Source organism: Parasteatoda tepidariorum, chromosome 2 (genome assembly GCF_982258835.1).
Source record: "Parasteatoda tepidariorum strain Cologne lab strain chromosome 2, Ptep-v5.0, whole genome shotgun sequence".
Taxonomy (NCBI): Eukaryota; Metazoa; Arthropoda; class Arachnida; order Araneae; family Theridiidae; genus Parasteatoda; species Parasteatoda tepidariorum.
Window position 1 is genome coordinate 15,004,462 of NC_141756.1, and position 24,143 is coordinate 15,028,604.

The 24,143-nt window shown below is 30.3% G+C and overlaps 1 protein-coding gene across 1 annotated transcript; it reads left to right on the top strand.

Moving 5' to 3' along the window:
- The first annotated feature begins 2,010 nt into the window (after window positions 1-2,010).
- Window positions 2,011-22,286, top strand: LOC107456179 (uncharacterized). Its single transcript, XM_043049362.3, has 4 exons — window positions 2,011-2,276; window positions 7,637-7,817; window positions 18,758-18,903; window positions 21,418-22,286. The coding sequence occupies exons 1-4, from the start codon at window positions 2,117-2,119 to the stop codon at window positions 21,735-21,737; spliced, it is 807 nt and encodes a 268-aa protein (XP_042905296.1). The 5' UTR covers window positions 2,011-2,116; the 3' UTR covers window positions 21,738-22,286.
- The last annotated feature ends 1,857 nt before the right edge of the window (window positions 22,287-24,143 follow it).

Below are 24,143 nucleotides of genomic sequence, written 5' to 3' on the forward strand. Positions count from 1 at the left end.
CGCACCCGGATTGCACCGATCATAGTGCTGACTTAAAATATCCTCAGTGTTAGACTCCCCTTGCTGTCAGGCTGACCGTGTGACGTTTTCATGGTTTTCCTCACCATGTAGCGTGAATTCGAGTTAGTTTCATCAAAAAGTCCTCCACGAAGGTAAATTTCTCCCAATACTTGATCCAGGAGTTTCTTTTTCTTCTGGATTGGATTCAAAATTGCAAGGTTACGGAGTTGAACATTGATAGTCGTAAACACAAAATTGAGTCGGCTGTTCAACGACGTTTATAAAATAAAATAGCCCGTTGTGAAGCTCTAGAGCGACGAAAATAAAGTCTACATCTTTCTGACTTCAATGTGTTACACATAGTTTTACGAGTGTCTTACGACTATTAAATAGTAATTTTATTTGTGTTACATCAACCTGAGTCCTGACCAAGTTTAATTAAAATCTGTTAGTTAGTTTTAGAGATAATCGATCAAATTAAAAAATTCTCATAATTTTTAATACCAGGGTACTTTAGGTAAAAAGTGATTTACGATAAAAATTTCACGATCATTCATTTATTTTAAGAAATGAAATTTCATAAATTAAAATAATGATTAAATCTATTTTTAAGAATAAATGACTGAAATACATGAATAAATCTCGAACTAATGGAAGAGTTATAGCGATATGTGTGGAAAGTGTTCTAAGAAGCATTTAACGATTCTTCAATTTTTAATCAAATTTCCTAGAAGATCATATTGGCCAATATATTCTCTTGCATCTAATAAAAATACGAAGATTAAGGCATGTATATAAAAAAACTGTAGTCTACGTTGCACTTGGAATATTTATCTTAATTTATCTATATCTATGAATTATCTTAATCACAAAACAAAAATTAGATTAATTGATTCTACGATCTTGATGGGGCATGATTCTAAAATATGATTTCCTGAGAATTGCGATGTTTTAAAATTCGATAATGCTGCGCGATTAGGAATTCTATGCCTCCAAAAATTCTAATTTTAGAGAATCATTTTAAGATACTATTATTTCGAAAAAAGTTCAGAAAATTCAGATCGATAAATAATCGATTTTTGAAATGTTGCATGAAAAAAGAATGTTTAGTTAAAAAATATTGTGAAGTAACTACCACAACAAATATTAAATACCAATTCACTAGTATATAAAACATGTAAACTTGATTCTACGTTGAGGAATCTTTTAATAGATGACATCTGACACAGTCGAAAATGATATCCCTACCTTGGTGACTCCGGACATGATATAAACACGCCGTCATCAATGTATGGTTCACATTGAACAGATCATTTGCTCTCAAAATAGAGCTAAAAATTCAGAAAAGTAAATACTGTTTGCCCGGTCAAAGAAAGAAAAAGAAAATAGATATGAAAAATATAATGAGCGAAAAAATAAATAAATAAATAGTATTAATTAACTAGTGGTATTCGTTCATCGAATTCTATCACAGATAAATTCTGGAAGTGGTGTAACGTAGCGTAAATACTACTAAAAATATTAAATATCACTACATTACTTGGAAAAAAAAACACGCAAAAGTCGAGTATATGTAAAACTAAACTAGAAAATTTAACACTAGAAAGACTGAAATACCTATATTGCTCAAAAGCAGTCAAAATGACCGCATTGTGAAAGATTAACTAATGTATAAAGAAATTTGCTTAAAATTAATTTTTAATATTTTTGACATTATTTTCAGTTATATAACAAGTTGTTAGTAAATATCAATTATAAAAATAGTTATAAAAGTCACAAAATTCTAAGAAATTGTGTCATTATAATCATTGTTTTCCAAATTGAAATTAAAAAGCAGTCAAAATGACTTCCTTGGGCAATCTAGTGTTAAATAAAAAAGTAAAAAATATCCTTAATTTCGTATCTGCAAAAGAAAAAATATTTTTTTCAATGATATGGTCATAATTATAATTATGATGAAAAGTATAAACAAGCTCTCTTTTTATCTAATTCCACAAGAGGAAGCGGAAGGGGGAAGGCACATTTCAACACATAGTTTGCGTAGGATGGTGTGTTTTCGTCTCAAGAAATCTTACAATAAGAAAATTAAATCACTCAAGATAGATATTATTTTTTTATGACCTGTCACGATGTTTCTGAAAAATCAGGCCTTATGTCACTTATAAAATTTCTACAACGATCTGAAATAAACTACCACAAACATGCCACTTTCACCATGTTCGGAGACAAACTCACACTGTTATGGAGTGCTATACATTTTCTGCTGTTTTCAAGAGGTGAGAATGACTAACGTTTCTTTTTAATATCCTTATTAAATGCTAGATGAAATGTTCTCAATGGAATGCTAATGTTAGAGATATTTACTTACGATCTAAAACTGACTGAACTAAGTTCTCAATGGAATGCTAATGTTAGAAATAATTAATAATGATCTAAAATGGACTGAAATATGTTTTCCATGAAAAATGTCAACCTTAAAAAAATTACTAATGATCTAAAGCTAAATTAACAAAGATTTTAATAAAATACTAAAGTTAGAAATAAATACTAATGATTTAAAACTTAACTAAGTTTTCGATAAAATGCTTAGGTTAGAAATGATTAATAGTGATCTAAAACTGACTGAACTAATTTTTAGAAAAAATACTAACGTCAGAAATACTAGAGGATTTGTTATAATGTACCCAGTTTCTTAAAATCCCTTATTTTTAAAATACTTGCCGAAATTGAAGTAAATAAATGTACGCAACAGGGTTAGATAATACATAATTACGGCAAGTATTAGGGAAAAACAATCATCAACGAGGAAGCCGAAATTAAAAGTACAAAAATTTGCTTGATTGCCGGTGAAAACTCAAGGAATGCAATAAGCGACTATTAGAAAAATCTTTAAAGTCTAATCGAAAAATCACACTGGCTCTTATATTCTTAATCTCGCTTACGTTGAGAGAGTTTTGCATCAGAAAATAAGATACATTTTGTATAAATTAAGTTCTCGGCGTGAATAATGTTATTAAATTTAAAAAACCATTATTATATATTGTGAGAATCTTCGTCGAAAATAAAAAAAAATTAAACTTATAAAAGTTATAAGTCGATATTTAAGTTAGACAGGAATGAAAACGTTATCGAAATCTTTGGAATCACTATTGAGGAAGGTAAGATGAAAACATTAAAACCAGTTTGATTGCCTTATAAACTTGAAGTATTTTTCTAATAATAGCCTTTCATCATCTCTTTGTTTTTTCCAGAAATAAGAAATATTTCAAATGTTGAAAGTCCAGCTTTTTTTAGAAGTTATTCTAACAATTTGAATAGTGTTTTAGTTTTCTAAAACATTAGTTTGTGACCCTTCATGTGCATTTTTTCGTCGTCTTTTGTGACAAGTATTTTAAAAATAAATATTTAAGTGGTCTTTGCTGTCCTATATTTCATTATTGGCTAGGAGATACTATGTGCATTCACACTGATTAATTTTATCATAAATATATCACAGATGGGTAACGAAAAAAAAGTTGAATTTGCTATCTTGGAAGAAAAAAAAATTTGTTGTCGTTTACCTCTTCTAAATGCTTCTAAGTGCCTTTTCCTTTTTTTAAAAGAATAGAAATTCCCTCGACTGCCTTTCAATTTCATTCAAAAAATAAAGTTGCAACAATGATTTTAATTTGATGCTTATTATGAATAGCCCAATACATGATGAATTCATTTTTTTTCTTCAAATTTTTGACAAGAGCCCTAAACAAGGGTGATTTCGATTAACATGAGAGAAAATGTTTTCATCGAATCTTTTACGGCGCTCCCTACAAAGGTTCCATTCAATGTAAAATTAATGTTTGGAAAGTTTTAGCTCAATAAAATTATATTTATTATTTTATACTCCTGCGATTGTCATTTTTTTAAAAAAAAGCAGTTTTTTTCAGAAAATTACACATTTTTTGCTATGTTACATAAGAAGGACAACCACGAAAACCTCCCTAATGTTACACAGGCATCAAAAAATTATTTACCTTTTAGAGAAATGATGAAAAGCAGAGCCGTGGTCGCTCAAGGGACAGAGCACTCGCTTTCCCACGAGGTGTCCTGGGTTCGAATTCCAGTGATGGTTGATCAATACAAATAATACACCCGACTCGTACCAACCAAATGCTGACATTAAATTTCCTCAGTGGGAGAGGGATCATGAGTTAGAGTTCATTTGCCGTCAGACGGTTTTCGTGGAAGTGAAGGTTTTCGTGGTTCTCCTCCCCATGCAGCGCAAATTCGATTTAGTTACCTCAAAAAGTCCTCCACGAAGGCAAGTTTTTCTCGATACTTAATCGAGACAAATTTCTTTCAATATTTAGACTAGGCAAATTTCTCTCTATACGGAAGTTTCCTTGTCTTCTGAATTGGGTTCAAAATTAGAAGGCTACGGAGTTCATTAATCGTACACTCAAAATCGGGTCGGCTGTTCAACGATGGTTATAATATCCACTTGATTTTCGTAAAGAATTAAAGCCTCCAAAATATTATCGTCTCCTCACATTTAGTTTAAGACAACACTGAGTATTTGATCGTGCAAAACCACCGAATTTGGAGATGATTGTTTTGGCGTTTTACCCGCTGTTTTAATATGTTCCACAGATTTTCTTTAGGGTTTAAGTTTGATGATTTATAGATTGATTGAGATACAATAGGGTGTGTGAGTGCTCATAAAACCTATCACACATTCACGAATTTAGCTGCAACCATGTTGAAAAATATGGGTATCAACAGCATAAATATCATAAAGATGTTGATTTATAGGCAACACATGATTATCCAAAAAGTAAAACATTTGAGTTCATGTTAGTGTTCACTTAAATGAGTGGACCCAAACTAATAAGAAAACCATTGAGCTGCAATACAAATAGAGCAAGCCCGTAGCTCGATTTCCCCTTTTTCCTTCGTCCGAAACATCAGACTCTCGACTGTCACGTACTCCCTCTCAATCAATGATTTTGGCGTCGCGTGACAGTAGCAATGAGTTCTCTTGTTTTGATAGATTCGTATTTTGTACTTATAAAGTACATAATATTACATAGTAACATTTTGTACTTATTATAAAAAGACAAAGGAGGAAAGCTGAGAGCTTCAAGAGCTTTAAAAATAGCTGAACAGTAAAATATTCGATCATTTTTCGACAAGACTTCGCTAGATTAAAAATTATTATATAATTCCAATTTTTTAATGTGTATAAACGGTACAAAACTGTTTACATTTTTACAAAATTAAGAAAGTTATAATTTTTGAAGGACTTTAGAAACTACGAAAATTCTTTTGATAAAACTTATAACAATTTGATTCAAAAACATATGAAGTTATTTTGTAATAGCCCTGCATATTAATGCATAATAATTTTTTTTAATGGATTTTTCCATATTGAAACACATAAAACGTGTTTAATTTCAATTTAACATAGATTTTACAATTGTACTGCATGTTGTAAAATCATGGATATCTTTGCATGTATTTTATTCTTTTATATTTTATAAACGTCGTTGAACAGCCGAACGAATTTTGGGTTTGCGACGACTAATGTTTGACTCCGTAGCCTTGTAAATTTGAATCCAATTCAGAAAATAAGGAAACTCCTGGGCCAAGTATTGGGAGAAATTTGTCTTTGTGGAGGACTTTTTGATGGAACTAACCCACATTTGTTTTACATGGAGAGAAAAACCACGAAAACTTCCCACGGTAAGCTTGACAGCAAGGGGACTCCAACCCATGATCCATCTACCACTGAGGATATTTTACGTCAGCACTGTGGTTTTCCTGCATTTGGATTTTTAAAAAACAATTGAAAAACATCTGCATTTGGAATTTTAAAAAGAAAAGAAAGGATTTTAGTCAAGTCAAGCAGTCGGAAAGTAAAAATAAAAATTGAGAAAAAACTGCTGCATCACCTTAAAAATATCCGCTTCCTTCTATTTAACTTTCTGATTCTATTTCAACTTTACACCTGCTATGTTAAGGTTAAACAACTTTAATATTTCTGGTAGTATTCCTGATTTTTTTTCATGTGTTAATGCAAGTAAGAAAAGATCTGATGATTTCAATTAAATAAAGCCTGCTATTATTAAAAAACTAATAATTTAGTGTCAAAAATCTTTGATCAATTTATCAAATCATTTTGTATTAATCTTTCATAGCCCCTCTTTTGTATGAGCTAATGAATGTGTGTTACAAACAAAGCTAAACCTGAATCAAGCTACTGAAGTACATACAAGGTGTCTCACGATAATTAGAACAAACTTAGAACTTAAGGGAAAACAGGGATTAAGAATTCCATAGCAACCTATGATAGTTAACGTCATAGGAAATTAGAGTGAAAGGTACAAGAAACAAATGAACACAAGATTGAAGAATTTATTACATGTGCTTTGGTAGATGATATGCGAAACTGTCACAAAGTATGTCCGAAGTTTTTACCATTGCTAGCGATTCATGCCTTTCATCGTCTGGCCATGGAATGGCGGACTTGGTTAAATACACCTGGATTTCGTTGCATATCCGCAGCGAAGCACAGACGATTCTTGCAACCAGATCCATTACGAAATCTACAGGTGCTGCGTACACCGCATTTTTCAGTACATCCCAAAGAACGATTACCATGCTGCTTAAATAAGGAGAGCGTGGTGGCCAGGAAACCGATCCGCCATGTCTAAATCATCTTGGGAGCAACACCACCTAGCGGCAAATGAAGACGTTTTCGACCATAGGTTGCTATGCAAATAAGAATCTTTGTGATGTCTCTTACCTCTTTTTAAAGTTTGTCCCAATAATCCTTGGACGCGTTGTAGAAGAATTTTTTCTTACATTAGAGAGGGTAAAAATATAAAACGCAAATAAGCGAAGAATTAACGGAACAACGATAGCGCCAAAACTTCACCAACTACATTCCAGCTCTAAAATTGAAAATAATTATGTACTAATAATGGATAATTCAGTAACGTACTAATAATGAATGATTCAATATAATCATCACTTTATGGTTTAGTTGTGTTCTTATTTGCTTATATTTACGTGTAAGATATATTTAAAAGTATAAATTTGGATTCTGGAATGAATAAAATTCAGTAATTGAGATTTATGTAATGTTTGAAATTAATATAAAAATTAATATAAAGTTCATTCATATAATTAATAAAACAATAGTAATGCCGAAAATTGATTAGTTAACTTATGAATTGTATAAAACCCACTTTTAAAATTTTTTTTGGACAATCAAATGCGGCACGCACAATAAACTACAATATTTTAAGATTTTTAGCTTTAAAATTCCAGTATCGCTTTCTTCCATTGAAATAACAAAAGGAAACGAAAGGTTGAAAATACTATCTCTCTCTCTCTCTCTCTCGATTCTCCCTACAATTACGTGGTTTCATTATGAGGAAAAAATTATCGTTATGTGCGAGCTCTATTATATTTCACATCTATAAAGAGGACCTCTATAAAACAACACATAACTTGAAACCATACATTAACATGATTCTAAGGACTTTTCAGGATTTTGCAAAGGGCCATATTTTTTGTCCTGTGAGCTTATTTGGAACACTGATTACGTAAGGTTTTCTGTTTATACGTGATATGATAGAATTTTTTTTCTTTCCAGGATGTTTATTCTTGGTTGAAGCCTGCCATCCCGAATCTAGAGAGTTGCACATATGTTTCAACATTTATCTAGAGAGAGACCTACCTCTGGTGGAAACGATTGTAGAAGGTCAACAGAAAGCTATCCGTTATGGCAATGGAAGAGTTCTCTTGGAAGATACTGACATACAAACGATTTGCAGGTAACATTCTTTATTTTCTTTTTAATTAAAGTTAGGCAGGTACTTTATTTACGTCATACAAGAGCTGCACAATGGGCTATTAGCGACGATCTGGGAAACATTGAGGGTGATCCGAAGACATGCCTTCGTAATTTTGATCCTCTGCGGAGGGGATGGCTCCCCTGTTTTGGTAGCCTGATGACCTACACGTGAAGTCGAGCACTTTACGGTTGAACAGTTTGACAAGGACCGATACCGCGTACCCTCGGTTCCTACACAGGCTGATCAAAGTAGTCATCCGCTCACTTACTGATCGCAGCCAGTGATGCTTGACTTCAGTGTTGTACTGGGAACCGTGTCCCTTACGATCAGTCCACTGCGGGACTACTTTAAGGGAATTATTCTGTTGCTAGGCTAACTGCATGAAAAAGTAACGGTCACGAATCTACTATCTAATATCCGTGCTTATTAGCTGATTATCACTCTATAACAAATGTTAACGATTTTTTTTTCTTTTCGTTCCTTTAATGAAGCTACGTGATTATATTAAAGCAAAAAGCGCTTGATTTCTGTATCAAAATCACAATGATTTATTACATACAAATTTTGTTGGTGTTGGAGAAAAGTCGCTAAGCTTCTAGGACTTGAATGCATGATATCTCGCTTCCGAATGCATGTTGAGCCTCGAAACTTCGAGAAGAAAGATGGCTTTTGAAGCTAAAAATGTCCATAAGTCGCTTAGATTATCAAAATGAAGGCTAAGTTTGTAATGGTGCCACAATCCATCAGTGGTCCTTTCTTTTGCCTTATGTTGTTATTGTGTGCTGTTAAGTACATTAGGTTATCAAAGTAAAGAAATTTTGGGTAAAGGATATATAATCAATATAATTGCAGAATCGTTATTTTGAGCCAAAGATATACAAGAAATACATATTTTAATCTAAAAGGCATTTTCTTGCTATACGATGTTAGAGATCATATAATGTACAAAATATTACCATATGGTATAGTAAAGCATCTTAAATTAAGAAAGGAGTAAAAAACAAAGGATGGATGACCTAATATGTTTTAGACAAATATATCTGTAACGTGAAGAGTTATAATTTCCCCCCCCCAAGTTTTAGTCACTGAATCATTTAAAAAACATAAAATCGAAAACATAAAGGAATAAGGAAATGACTTAAGTTTAAAAATGGTGTCGATTTATAACAAATTAATTGCTTGATTTAACCATGATTGATGAATTTGGCTTTGTCATATTAACTGTAATTAACTGCCTTATTTCACTTTCCTTAATTTAACGAATAGAGAAACATATAGTTTCCACGGTAATGCTAGAGCATATGAAAAACGAAGTTTTTTTTTTTAAATATTTTTTTATTAATACGTGTAATAATGGCAACAATCTGGCCCACGCGGTTTTGGCGCCACACTTCGGCAAGAAGCTTAAGTATCAGTTAGATTGATGAATAGGATACCTGCAAGTGACGTAGAGTGGGTAGCTCGATCTTGATTGGTTGTTGAAACGTTGCATTTGTTTACGTTAGCAACTGTTCTTTCCATTCTATTTCAAGTAAGCCAAGCTCTTCAAGTATTAATTCTGTTCTATATTCTTATATGACATATTCTATATTCTGATTCTTCTATATTCTGACATATTCTACATTCTTTCTCAAAGATTTCAATTCTTTCACTATATAGATTTCTTACTGTAGACTGGCACGAAACCATGCAAAATATAAACAACCTAATTATGCATCGAAGTTCCCACGTGCACAAAACAAAAATATATATGGGTTACAATAAAATACAAAAGCAAATAATAAATCTCAGTTAACGAAAATGCGTAGACGAGAAAGAATTATATTTCAACAAATTCGATATGGGTTATGGCGCCGTATTTAATTAACTTCACGTTAATTATTATTCTTACTTATATGGAAGAACTTGTTCAACTTTAACAGGCCATTTTGCTTTTAACTATCAGTTGGCGATGATGTCATTAGTCAACTGTGTGGTTATCTATGATCTTCTTCTTCTTCTTGAAGCGCAAGTACCCAATTGAATTTATAAAGTTCTTCAAAATCGTTTGAGTAATTGCTTTATTTTAGTGTTGTGAAATGCTTAGATGCTAGTTTGTTAAGGATATCGTTTGTAAATTAAGACAAAAATGCATTTTGAAAAATAAATTTTAAATATTTTAACTTCGCATCATTTTTCTTGCTCTTATACTTATTTCATTGTTGAATTTAATACGCATTAACAGGGATGAAACGCACCATTAATCCTTTGTTACAAATGTAAGAATAAATAGGGAAAAGCGTTATTAATGTAGATTTTTTTGTTTCTCTGTTTATAGTAGAATTTATTGTATAAAAGACTAGAAATAGAGAGTAGTAAATGAATATATGAAAGCAATACTTTTTACGCATTTAAAAACTTAAAAAAAAAAAAAAAAAAAAAAAAAAGAAAAGATTTGGAGTTGATTAGAAAATTTTACTTTTTTGCATAAATGCAAAACATGAAAATATTTAAAATAAACAAACATAAATTCACGCAATACAATCGTGATACAATCCACACTTTTTGCAGTCTAAGATTTGGATAAAAGTGTTAGTGATAAAAAAACTTAATTATAAATATACTTTATTTTTATTTTATAACCATCGTTGAACAGACAAACCAATTTTTGTGTTTACGACTACTAATGTTCAACTCCATATCCTTATAATTTTGAACCCAATGCAGAAGACAAAGGAACTCCTAGATCAAGTATTAGGAGAAATTTGCCTTCGTGGAGGATTTTTTTCTTGGAACTAACCCGCATTTATTTTACATGAGGAGGAAAACCACGAAAACCTCTCACGGTTTGTCTGACAGTGAGGGGACTAACCCATAATCCGTCTACTACGGAGAATATTTTGAGTCGGCACTGTGGTCGGTGCAAGCAGGATGCAGAATTCGTATCGACCAGCCATCGTTGGGATTTGAACCCGTTCATCTCATTAGAAAGCGAAGGTTCTATCCCCTGAGCCACCACGACTCCAATTATAAATATACAAGTCATTATCTAAAATACAAAAATGGACTGTGATCCGTCCTCTGCTCACCAACTCATCGTACTCCCTGTACAGTCCGCAAAAAAAAAAACGAATCACCCTGAATAACTTTCGTTCTAATGATCGGATTTTCACGAACTAAGTGTCAATCTTAATGGTTCCTGGGGGTCACCTCAAATATGCTAATTAATTAGTGCTAACTATTAATTAAGTTACGAAATCAGACACAAAAACGTACTTTCTCTGAATAAACATGCATTTTTTTTTACATATTTGGATTTCTTATCTTCAAAATATAGGGGGTAGCCGCAATCTGGGAAATGTGGTCCCCATAGTTTGGACAGGAGAGCGATTCTAAGTTCGTACCCCTTAATGTTAATTTCGCTTTTTGCGTTTTCAGTCATATTTTCAAAACTAATGAAGCAATTCAAAAAAAATTGCACCCACTCATAAAACTCATTTACCCAAAGATAATTTCATGCAAAAAATAATTTTTAATAATTATTTATTATTTTTTATTATTTAAATTAAGTGAGGATGAAAAAATATTGAATTATAAGGTATGAATTTTTTTATACCATATTAATCTACATATTTTTCAATTGCAAGATCTAAAGTTTCAACTGTTTTTATTTATTAGAAGCTGAGAAAAATTAAAATTAATTATTTAAAAAAAATAATTTGGCGACAATAAAGAAATAACTAATTGGGGCGATTAATATTAAAATGTGATAAACTTGGGAGGAACTTGATTTCGCGCGCGTAGCGTAAAATTTCATTCATATTTTTTTCGCTAATAATCGTTTGCTAATCTTTTTATTTTTATTTCTTTCACACTATAAAATACGATGTTTCTTTTTTAGTCATTTAATAATTTATTTGCAATTTAGTAAAGAATTTTGAATAAAAAACACTTTATTCAACAAATGTCTAGTTTTAAAAAAGCGTGCTTCTGATAGAATACACCAGATTGTGCTTATTTAATGTGATTATTTTTTATTTTTTTTATTTTGTTTTTCAATAACTGATACAATTTCAATAATATACATACGTATGCATAGATTTGGAATAATATATTTATCAATTTCTTGAATATATATTTTATAAATATTAATAAAAATACGCAGTCAACATTTTTAAACATCTCTCACAACATCACAAATTTCTCAACATCTTATAGGGTAAACTAAACGATGAAGGAACACTTAAGCTAAGCTTGCCTTTAAAAAAAATTCCTAAAAATTTCAAAATTTGTAATTTTAGCTAAATGATGGTGTCGACATATTTGTTATTAAATGCAAATTATGTAAAAAAAGTTAGATAACTTACATAATATTGTTTTAAGCTTTTAGTGGTTTAAATAATAAGTAGTAAGATGACCAAGTGAAGGAACAGTTCTTACCAGTGAATAAACACTAAATTTTCCAGAGAATGAACACTTAATTTTGATAATGTTTGATGCTCGTTAGGAATCCATAGGCCACACAAATGTCTAAAAACAAGATTTTTCTTGGAATTACGACATATAACCATAATTAATGTGGAAAATGTTACTTTTTTTTCAGTCATGGAATGGAAAGTAAAATATGTTTGAATACATAATTTTAAAAAAATGTTTTTCATTTTTTTCTCACAGTTTAATAGTCCGTTCTAAATTATGAATGTTTATCATTGTGTAATCTGATGATGTTTTTATTATTATTATAATTCGATCATTTTTTTGTTTAATCTTTTCCTCATATTTTTTAAGCTTTTTTTTAAATCTTTTTAAGTATTTTTTTCTCTTCGTCATGAGTAATTTATTTCTTTTTCTTTTGATTTAACCTTCCTCTTTTTTCCAAATTTTTGGCCAATGTAAATGTATCTTCGAAATTTCTTTTGATTTTCCAGTTCCATTTCCAGAATTCCTCACTGGATAATAAATGAGAAAAAGGAGTTTCGAAGTTTGAGTAAAACCCATCTCTCATTGACTTATATCTAGTAGTTACTTATGAAACCAATCGTTTTTGCAACTAACAATGCCTCAAGAGGACTTATCTCAAAATCAGTTTTCAAGATATTTTCATTATTAATGTTAGTTGTCTCAGCTTCAGAGCCAAAATTTGATTATACAATTGTTCTTTTTGAAATAAATTCTTCAATATTGAGAAAAGCACAGGCTATTGGATATTTGGGAGATTAAACTTTTCTGTCAATGTTCCTTTAAAAATTTGTAACATAACTTGTGAGATTTCCTTCTCAAGCTTCTGAAGAAATAGCGCATCGTTACTCTCGAAGCATGTGTTTTGTTGATAAGTTGTCTTGCTCATTAACTCTTGGTGTCTGTTTTGCATGCATTTGTTACAGTCAACGTTTTCAACATCGAATGAAAAAATATCGCAGTTCATAAAAGCATTTTAACTTCATCAGTTGATGCCTCAAATCTTATTTAAAAATGGATGTAAAATTTTCTAGACATATTGTTTTACAATTCTTTTGCTTTCAAGATCTAACGAGATTTCCGAGAATTACGTAGAACCAGAAAATTTGTTTTAAGGAAAAAAACTTGCTCAGTTTCAAATTGATATGAGATTTATACCTATCCGGAAGAAGCAAAATTAGGAATTTGATTGCATTTTTAATTAGCCATGGGTAGAAACATTTGCAAAATGTTGCTGCGGTCATCGTTTCATTTCATGAATAGCTTTTTCCAATGAAATATGTAGCAAGGACTGATTCTGTAATATCTCTACGAATTCTTTTGTAAGGAAAAACTACCAATGGAGGTACTTTTTCTTTCCTAGGTACTTTAGAATATAAATCCTTATAATTTTTAAGGCCGCAGATTTTTCCCGTTTAAGGGCAGTATTCAACTCCTGTTTCATTCGCATTGTAAATGCAATCACTTTATAAAATGATGCCAGGGCTACTTCCCTCCTAAAGATTCTCTGAAGTTCTTAAAACCAGTATTTCGAATATTATTCTCTAAGGGAAGTTTTGCCTTTTGAAATTATCTTCGCATTGCACTGAGTTATCGGTGGATGTCGCCTTAAAAAAAACTTCACCCATTTTTCACCTAGATAATTGTCTTTAAATGGATTTTTCCTACCAGTTCCCGTTAGGACATTAAAGACGGCAATAGGATAATAATTTAGCTAATTATTGGCACAAAATCCTGCAAAGATTCCATTCAAGCTTTTATTATTATATTTAGTTGTTATATTTAGTTGTTATATTTAGTTTATTATTATTTAGTTTATTAAGGAGTCTAAGGTATGATGTAATAACTAATCACTACATTTATAAAGATAAATAATAAATTAATTATTATTATAATTCTTTAAATAAATTTAGCAATTAAATTTGCATATTTAAATGAAATAGTTATAGGAACTATTCATACAACATTTAACTGAATTTTAGGAGTCCTCTATGTCGCTGAACTACTAATTATCCAAGTAAAATCATATTTCACACATACTATTCATTCACTGGGAAATCTATTCTCAGTGAAGGAACATGTCTGTTCCTTCACTGGTTAGAAGTTGTTTTTTTCTATTTTTAACATAATTTTGATTTATAATATGACAAAAGGTACAAGAAAATTAAAAATTTTCTTTTATTTTCATTAACTTGAAAAAATCCCAGTAAAGGAACACTTGTTTATACATTGGTTTTTCATCGTTCTGTAATCCAGTTAATAAACACCCCCTAATCTCAGTACTTGCTTATGTTATGATGCTTAAAATAAATAAAACGTAACTTCAATGACCATATATTGAATTCTTTTTTTCACAATGAAAAGAAAAAGCATTATTATATGCAATTAATTGTAGTTTAAACGGATAACAACAAACACTGACCTTATAATTTTGTCAAAGAAACAAGGCGTTGAACAGATACTAACAAATTCAAAACTTTTTCCAGAGAAGACTCAAAGACCAGATAACTAAATGCATTGTTAGAGGACTTCCTATTGTTAGGTAGTAAGCTACTCTTACCAATCAATCTAAATTAAAACGTTTAAAATCTTATTTCTAAGAAATATCTATGAAATGCTCCTTCATTTGTTGGTTTACCCTATATCTTCCTAATCTTAAAAGAAATTTCCGGAAGTGTATCGCAGAACTATTTTACCAACTATTTAATAAAATTTTAACATTTTAAAATTCTTATTCTTTTCCATTTTACGTTTATTATTTCTTCATTAATATACTAATAATTTTTTTAGAACTTTAATTTGGATTTTCTTTAATTTAGGTTTCCTTTTCAAATTATAGCCAAGTTTTTTTTAAAGAATTATTGTCTGCTAGCTAAGAATAAAACCTTGTTAAGAAATTAAAAACATTCAGCTGTTTAAAATTATTTAATGCAAAACAGGTGATTATTTACTTAGCATACTATTTTTTTTGAAAAAAGAATATAAATTATTGATTGTCTTTTTTTTTGTTTCTTGTGACTTCAACTTAGATTATCTAAAATAGTGTTGATGTTTTATAAGTCACTACAAAGAGGATAAAGATACCGAACATTAAAAGCTGTGGAATACGTAGCCAATTTTTTTAGTGTCTTAAAATATCTCAGTATCTTAAATGTCGTCCTACTATCTTAGTTGTGAAATTAAATTTTTAATTATCTGACCACGTGTGATTCACTAATTATTTCATTATATCTTTTACTCTTTATGATACCAAGTAGATTTTTTTTCTGATAATATACTAAACTATTTAGTTTAATTTTTTACTTTAGCATGATTTCTAAGATATTATTGTAGTATAATTTGTAAAGAGGAAAATTCCTTATTTTGTTAATCAGGAAATACTAAAAATTGAAATTTGTAAGGATTCCGAAGCTGTGCACACAATACACAATTTCCGACCTTATTTTAATAAAAAAAAATTTAAAAAAAAAAACGTGGCAAGTAGGCTAACATACTTTTTACAGAAACTGTGAAAACTAATTTTTCCTATATTTCGTCAAAAGAGCATAAGAATGATATTGCTCCAAGGGACCTACTCAATAATTTCGCTATTTCCAGAATGAAATCTGCTTGATCGAAACATATTATTCCTTGAAAATTACACGAGGGAAAAATTAACTTTTATTATTTATCTAAGATTATTCCATTTATTTAATGATAGCGGTATTAAGATTAAAGATATGCGCCTGAAGCTCCGTTTATTATTATACTATAAATGCATTAAATCATGTAGCTTGAATAATTTATTTTAAGTAAATTATTTAATAATTTTAAGCAAATAAGGGTGTAAAAATAAACTCGATCGAAATACTCCGAAAGTATACCCTGAAATATATGTAGAATAAACTTTGGAATCGATATATAAAAAATACCTTTTCAAACAACTTCGAGTAGGACGGAAACGCTAACTTGTTTAAAAAAGTTGTCTTTGTTACTATTTAATTTCGATTCCTGGTACTAGGGGACATTCCATTTTCACATTCGACTTTTGAAATTTCAATTGTAAACGGAATTTTTTTATGACCTTAAACTAAAATGTTAAGGCTTGCAGCAAAAAAAAAAAAAAAAAAAAAAAAAAAAAAAAAAAAAAAAAAAAAAACATTTTTTTTTACTGCATTAATTTTTTTACCAAAGTAGTGAATTATTATTTTTTCAATCGAAGAACCTGTGCCTATAACATATGTAAAACTTATTTTAATATCGAGTAAAATAATGTTGTGTAACTAAATGGATAATATAATATGTTGTGTATAATGGATAATATGTTGTGTAACTAAATGGATAATCCCAAGAAACAGAATCGAAAATATAAAAACTTCATTGATTTAAAAAAATAATAGATGATAATAAAAATAGACATGTTTTGAGCGTCCAATAATAAAAGTCACAAGTTATCCAAGCCTGACAAGTCTTGAGAATGGGCGATTATATTTGAAAACTCGAAACATGTCGACTTTTACTTCCCTCTTCATATGTTTTGAAGCCAGTTGAGTTTTTATCGTCAATTATACTGTTTTACATTTGGGTCTTGATCATTATTTTGATAAGGATTTTGCACGAGTTAAAGTAAACATATGCAGTTTAATATTTTATCAGGATTCATATGGTCTTTAAAAATGTAAGAGCATCAATATTGTAAAAGTTATATTTAACTTAAAAATTAACATTTTGACACCAGATATTTTGAGTTAATGAAATTAAATATTTTATCTCTTAAGTTTTTGTCCCCCCATTTCAGTATCTTAAGGATCTTACGAGCTCTGTTTAAAAAGAGATCATCAGATATATATAAGAAAGCAAAAATAACCATAGTAGCAGTATTTGGTGGTAAATGTAGCTTATCGTAATTGAAGAATATGCTGTGCGACATTTTATGGTGAATTTGCGAACGTATAAGTTTCAGAATGTATCGAAACATGAGGATGCTATTTGCTAATCATCTTTATCCAAAGGAAACTATGTAACCTAAATATCTAGTAGAATGAAGCGATTTTTTAAAAAATGAATCCTACAATTTGCAACATATTATTTCAATATCTTATTCTTAAGCATAACATATTTCAATCTTTTTAAAATGCCACTAAACATTCAGCAATTCCTTGAGTTATAGAAAAAAGAAATATCGCAAATTATAGAAAGCCTTGTGAATGTGCATTAGAATTATTATACAATCTCTATTTTATTTTTCAAGCACTTTTTTTTCTTCAAACTTTCTTGCCTAGAAGACTCGATTAAAACTGTAAAAATGATTATCCCTAAAATTTTGTATATAGCTATAATAAGTTATGCTCATTTTTTTTTGTATAAAATCCTCGAATAAATATAGTAAAAACAGTGTAATCTAAATAATATCAAATAAAAAGTTAATGTATTTAAATTCTAAAAACTATCATAAATAATTTATAAATCGATTCAAATTTACTTTTCAAAGGAGATTAAAATAATATTTTTTTTTTGCTTTTTGGTCAGAAATCCCCTAAGAAAATTGTTTATGGCCTGGAAACTTCGAGATATTTTCTATTAACAATAAATTAAGCCTCTCCGAGCAATCACTGAACATTATTTCAATTTTTTTACTATCAGAGTTTGGTTGCGTAGCAACCTAGTAAAATTAAGCACTCCTCTTTTGAATTAGTCAATGGGTTATCTTAAAATATTTATTTACGCAGGCGACTTTTTTTGGCGGTTTTCTGGACTATCGCCAAATATATAAACCTTTATTGCGGCCCAATTTACCACCCAATTTTTTTAAAATTTTGTCTACCCCCACTAATTCAAGGGTCTAGATTCCAAATATGTAAAAAAAATTATATGTTTATTCAGAGAAAGTACGTTTTTGTGTCTGATTTCGTAACTTAATTAATAGTTAGCACTAATTAATTAACATATTTGAGGTCACCCCCAGGAACCATTAAGATTGACACTTAGTTCGTGAAAATCCGATCATTAGAACGAAAGTTATTCAGGGTGATTCGTTTTTTTTTTTGCGGACTGTACATTTTTCAACTATCCGACCGGACTGTGGAGGGGTCGGGGAACTGGTTATGCATCAGAAAGGTTCTGAGTTCAAATACCGATCAAGGCATGGATGTTCTTTCATTCCCTATACTATCTGTCCTTATTGTGGGAGGAACATTGGTCCACCTAGTATGGTGCCCCCGAAAGAGTGCCCAACGAATCTGCTATGTGAATACCTGAATTGACAAAATGCTAACACATGTGGGCATTGGAAGTTAAAAAATAAATAAATATATATATATATATATATATATATATATATATATATATATATATATATATATATATATATATATAAGTAATAAGTTGGATCAGCGGGACAATGTCGCATAGGATTTTCTGCTTCTTAAATTTAGATATAATAATGTTATTTTTTTTCGAATGTTTAAAACTGCGTATAAGAAGCTGTATTATATTTTTAACAGGCATGCAGCCGAACTTCAGAATTGTTTCAAGACACTTTTACCAGAATGTTCTACTTACTGGCAGATGAATCGGTATATGAGAATGATGAATTTATTTCAGAATGTTTACTCGTACCTTTGTGAGAGTACTACAAACAATGTAAGAGGTGGGTATTCAGCTTTCTGAAACAGTAATCCTTAAAACATTACACCTTAATTAAATTTTTGTCAAAGTTAAGACCGGGTTCGGAATAAAAATTTGTTCCTCAAAAATACATGATATTTTGATTCGACTCTGAGAAAAAAAGTATTATAGTATATGATTTTATAAATGTTTATTTTAGATAAATATTGATATTTTAAGGTTTATGCTTTTAAGAAATAAAAGTTTAAAATATCAGTAAATCTTAGAAGACTATAAGATTTTTTCTATTTCTTCTATTTTTTTTGTTTATTTGTGGCTGTGAAAATAAATTTCGCTGCATTTTAAAAAAAAATCTACAAGCTATTTTTAATTTTACCCTTAATCTCTTAACCAACTTCGAATATATTTGACAAAGTCTGATGTAATTTTATTGCTTAAGAAATAATGGTTTTTCTGATTACTGAGAGATTCCACTTAACAACGCTCTCATTCCTCGTGATTGTTTTTTTCTTATAAGTCAATGATAAAAAAGATGATTATTTTGTCTATAAAATATATAATTATCATAATTCTATGTAAGTACATTTTATTAATCTGTTAATAGTAACGAAATGAAAGGATGCTGGATTTGAAAATTATTCAACTGCACTTAAAAAATACACAAAATAATACTTCAAAATGCGCGACACAAGAAGGTGCAATAAATAAGAAGAAATTTTGCTTGCAAATATTAACATATGACATTAAGCCTTATATCATATAATAGTTCGCATTTTAATAGTTTTTATTTCTCTTTAATGCATGTTTGAAAACTTATATCTGGGTACATCTAATCTTATTGTTTATTTATTCATTCATTGTTTTGCTACTTTTGATATCAAGTAGAACGCGAGCTTATAAAATGAAGACCGAGAGAGAGATAAAAATTTTCACAATAAGGTATGCAAAAATATTGTTTCAAGAAAAAAGTTACAAAAAGTACTTTCGAGCTCTAAAACTTTCAAATTAAATAAGATTAAAATAAATAAATAATTACTCTAGCTTATATTTGAAAATGGTCTTATAAGCTCACCAAATTCTAAGAGAGTTGCCACATTAGCTTGCAGTAGATCGGCAGGCAGGTTTTTTTAAAAAATTTAATCGCAAATTTGATAGTTAATAATTCTCGAATTAATAATTTAATCATGATTTTTTTTATTTAATTAAATTCCTTTTCCACTTTTTTTTTTACTCACTTGTGCAATTTCAACTTTTTTTAAGTCTGTATAGTTCTTAAACAGCAAAATAAAATTTTACTTAAAGCAAAGAGGGGAAAAAATTCTCGAAAAAAAGTACTTAAAATTGCAATAATTTTCGAACAAATTAGAATTTATACAAAAGCTTTTGTGGAATTTATGAACAAAAATGATTCATTCATCCTGCCAAATTTCAATTCTATAGTTGCATTCCTTACACACCTCAGTAATTTTGCGTTTTCAACAGTTTTTAACAGTTAAAGTTTTTGTGCAGCAAAACAAATCGTAACGTCAAGTTGAACACATAAAACAGTGGTGACAACGGTGGCCTTAACGATTTTATGATACAGAGAGATTTTCGTTTCAATATTCTTTTACAAAGCCAATGTTTAAGTAAAAATATAACTGGATTTTCCTTCATTTGGAGGAAATTTTAATTACAGTAGAAAATCAAAAAAAGGTGAGAAATTCGATTCAAGTAATTTTTAAAAAAAAGTTTTATGACTTGAATATCTTAGTATTTAAGTCTAAGAGATTTTTCTTCTTTACCGAAATACACTATAAAAATATTCTACAATTTGCTGAAAAAGCTAAAACTTATAGTTATTCATTTTTTGCGTAATTATTACAAATAACTATATAAAGGTTTATTATGTTTAATTAATTGAATTTTTTTCAATAAAAAATATACACACTGAAGAGCTCAAAAAACTGGTATACCTGCCTAATATCGTGTAGGACCCCCGCGAGCACGCAGAAGTGCCGCAACACGACGTGGCATGGATTCGATCAATGTGTGAAGTAGTGCTGGAGATAATTGACACCATGAATCCTGCAGGGCTGTCCATAAACCAGTGGGAGTAAGAGAGGGGGGGGGTATCTTCTGAACATCAAGGCATCCCAATTATGTTCAATAATGTTCATACCTGGGGAATTTGGTGGCCAGCGGCACTCTTCTGAATGCAAAACAATAAAAATGCAAAACGATAATAGATAAAAATAGAAAACTTTTCTTCTTCTCCCCAACCTTTCCCCAATCACAGTAGTGGTAGGGAGGAGAGGAGGGTGCAAGCCCGTTTCAAGAATTTCGGTTGTTGTGCCCCTAAATGTAATTTTTTCCCTTATACACCGGGATCGCGCCAAATTTTGGGAAACTGATTTACAGTATGTCAATGGAAATTAGCCTTCTTCCTCCATGTATATTCTTTGATTATGAGAGGATAATCTTTTCAGTTGAAATTAAAATGTTTTTACTAAATAAACTTTGTAGTACTTCTGTTACATTCTGCTTCCATTTCTAGATCTTCTTCTGAATACGAAATGTTTGACGATGGCCGAAAGTTTCATCGCTAATTGTTCAATTCACGGCTTCAGTTGGTCATTCACTTGGAAAGAAGTTCTTCGCATGCGAGTATCCCCAGCAGACAGGTGCCAAGTGATTGACCACTACAGGACATGTCTTATAGGTAGACTTCAAAATGTCCTGTGTGGAGAGGAAGCAGCTCGTGTTTACGGATCTCTTTTAGATGTGTGGCTGCTACATTGGTGTAATAAAGGCGTCGGGCCGGAAAAGGGACTGGAATACTTCTACTTACCAGTTATCGCTGCTAACCAAAAGTAATCATGTTTCAAGTTGTCATTGTACTGGAAAGTGAAACACGATTACAGCTAAAGAGACATTTTTGAAAAGAAAAATGTGATTTTCCTGAAAATGATCTTGTTTCAATTTTATTTTGATATGCAGCATTTATTTGTTTTGTCAAGTTTGTCACTTTTTCTAATCTCAGTAGATGAAACTACTAAAATCTTTGTAAATAGAATAGTTGCCTCAAGGTTTCCTCAATCTCCACCTTTCCGTGATCATACTATCCTCAAATCTTACTTTTCCCCACACGAGAGCACATCCCCACTTTTTACAGCAACTCTACAGCATGGGGAAAAAAAACAAGATTTTCTACAACCATGGTAACAGAGGAAAAAGCGTGAAGAGTTGGAAAATCGCAGAACATTAAGATGCCAATTCTATTTATTAAAAGTATAAGTAGCAATATTTGTGTTCTCGAGGTGGAAGAAAAGCATAAAAATACCTTAATTACATGACCATTTTAGTGAAATAACTGTCTTCATTCATTACTAATAATTATGTGTTCATGAATAAGCAAAGAACTTTTTCCATTTGTAAAAATAATTGGTGTGAAATATGAGTGAGCCTTAAAAATTTTACGGCTATTTAAGTAGAGTATTTTACAACGTTCATTTCTAATAATTATGTGTTCATGAATAAACAAAGAAATTTCTTCATCTGTTAAAATTTGAGTGAATCTTTAAAATTCTACGGTTATTGACGAGAAATAAATTTAGTGTTTGTTACTACCGATTTCGAAATTAAATTCGATTTGTGTCGTGTGACACGTATCGATTAATAAAATTTCGTTCGTAAAAAAATTGATAAATAAATGGTTATCTGTCGATTAGTAAAAGAACTGGTTTATATTTATTGAAATAGTACGTGAGAAATATGGAAATGTGCTTAGAGGCTTTACATTACTATTCTCAAAAAGAATTCAATAATGATTAAATAAGTTTTATATAAGATGAAATTTTTCTCGTTAATATTGCTCCCTGTAAATAATAATGTAAATCAAGCCAGTTTTTCGTAATTAGCTGTTTGGGTTAACTCATGGGATGCCCTTAGAGGGCTGTTCTAAAATGTTTTGGGTCATTCTGCATTATCGTTCTTAAATTTTAGTGACATTTTTATATATTTCTAATAAAAAAATAAGAAAGACTTATTTTTAATATCTCCACAATAATTTCACAATATTTAGTATTAGAATATAAAATGTTAAAAAGTGGAAAAAAATATAAACTTGAGATTTACCGAAATTGAAATGATGGAGATTATATTTAAAACTCGGATATTTTTCTATTTTTTAGATAAATTTTACAGCAGTGTAAAACCCTTAACGATAAGCAATTTCTTTTAATTCCGTTGCTAAAATTACATTTCGATGTTTTTCTTTTTCAATTATAAACGAAATTATTAACGCGAAGGCATAAGCTCAGTCATTCAACAAGCTTTTTTCTTCTTTTCAAATGCAGGTGTTATTAAACGAGTAAGCACATCTCATTAAATGTTTTCACGCTGTTGTTTATTTTCAGCGAAAGAAACAATCAACTGAAAACATACATCCATAAATAATTAGCCTTATTTTAACATCTGCTCAACAAGTTTAACAGCGACTAAAAAAAGAAATGGCAGAAAAGAAAAAAAGGAACGCAATCCATCTTTCTCTTCCTCGTTTAAGCCTTTTCAACAGATGTCCCATTACCTCCGAGATAGGTTCAGCAACTAAGGTTATCGCCGATTTGAATAAAACAAATACATCTTAACAGCCAACGGTGTGGAGAATTGCACCTAGAGGCCGGCCAAATCGTTTACCCATAGTTTGTACAGGATATTAGAGTCATAAACCATTGTAATTGGTTGGCAGTCGGCGGTCAGGCTCTATTACGTCAACGGCCCAATCTCTTTTGCCCCGACATGATCTTCTCTCATTATTTATAGTATGCGTGAAAGTGTACTCAGACGAGGGGGGAGGGCAAATGAGTGGGCGGGGAACAAGAAATACCAAGTTTGTTTTAGTGCAACATATGCTTTTCATCGATTGTGTTGCCATTTGAATTTACTTTAGTCGATGTTCTAGAATTTTTTTTTTAAGTTTAAGCTTAGATTCGATTAAGAAATTTTTTTCAGAGTTATTATTGAAATAACCTAATTAAAATGAAAAATACTCATGCTGCCCTGTAAGTAAGTTTTATAAAAAATCCCTAAATTGCATGACTGGGCGGCCATTATAACTAAAACTCGAAAATGCTCAACATGTTCTAAATATTGCTCAAGTAGAGAGATGAATTTTTGACTTCCGTGTAACACACTACTTTCTATATCCCAGAACTCAGAAAACTAGGAAACAATGTAACGCATTATTAAAATTTGATTGTTTCTTTCACTGAAAATAAACAG

Coding starts and splice junctions, on each gene's coding strand:
- LOC107456179 (XM_043049362.3), top strand. CDS start 2,117: ATGACCTGTCACGATGTTTCTGAAAAATCAGGCCTTATGTCACTTATA. Junction 2,277..7,636: donor TTTTCTGCTGTTTTCAAGAG/GTGAGAATGACT, acceptor TTTTCTTTCCAG/GATGTTTATTCTTGGTTGAA. Junction 7,818..18,757: donor GACATACAAACGATTTGCAG/GTAACATTCTTT, acceptor TATTTTTAACAG/GCATGCAGCCGAACTTCAGA.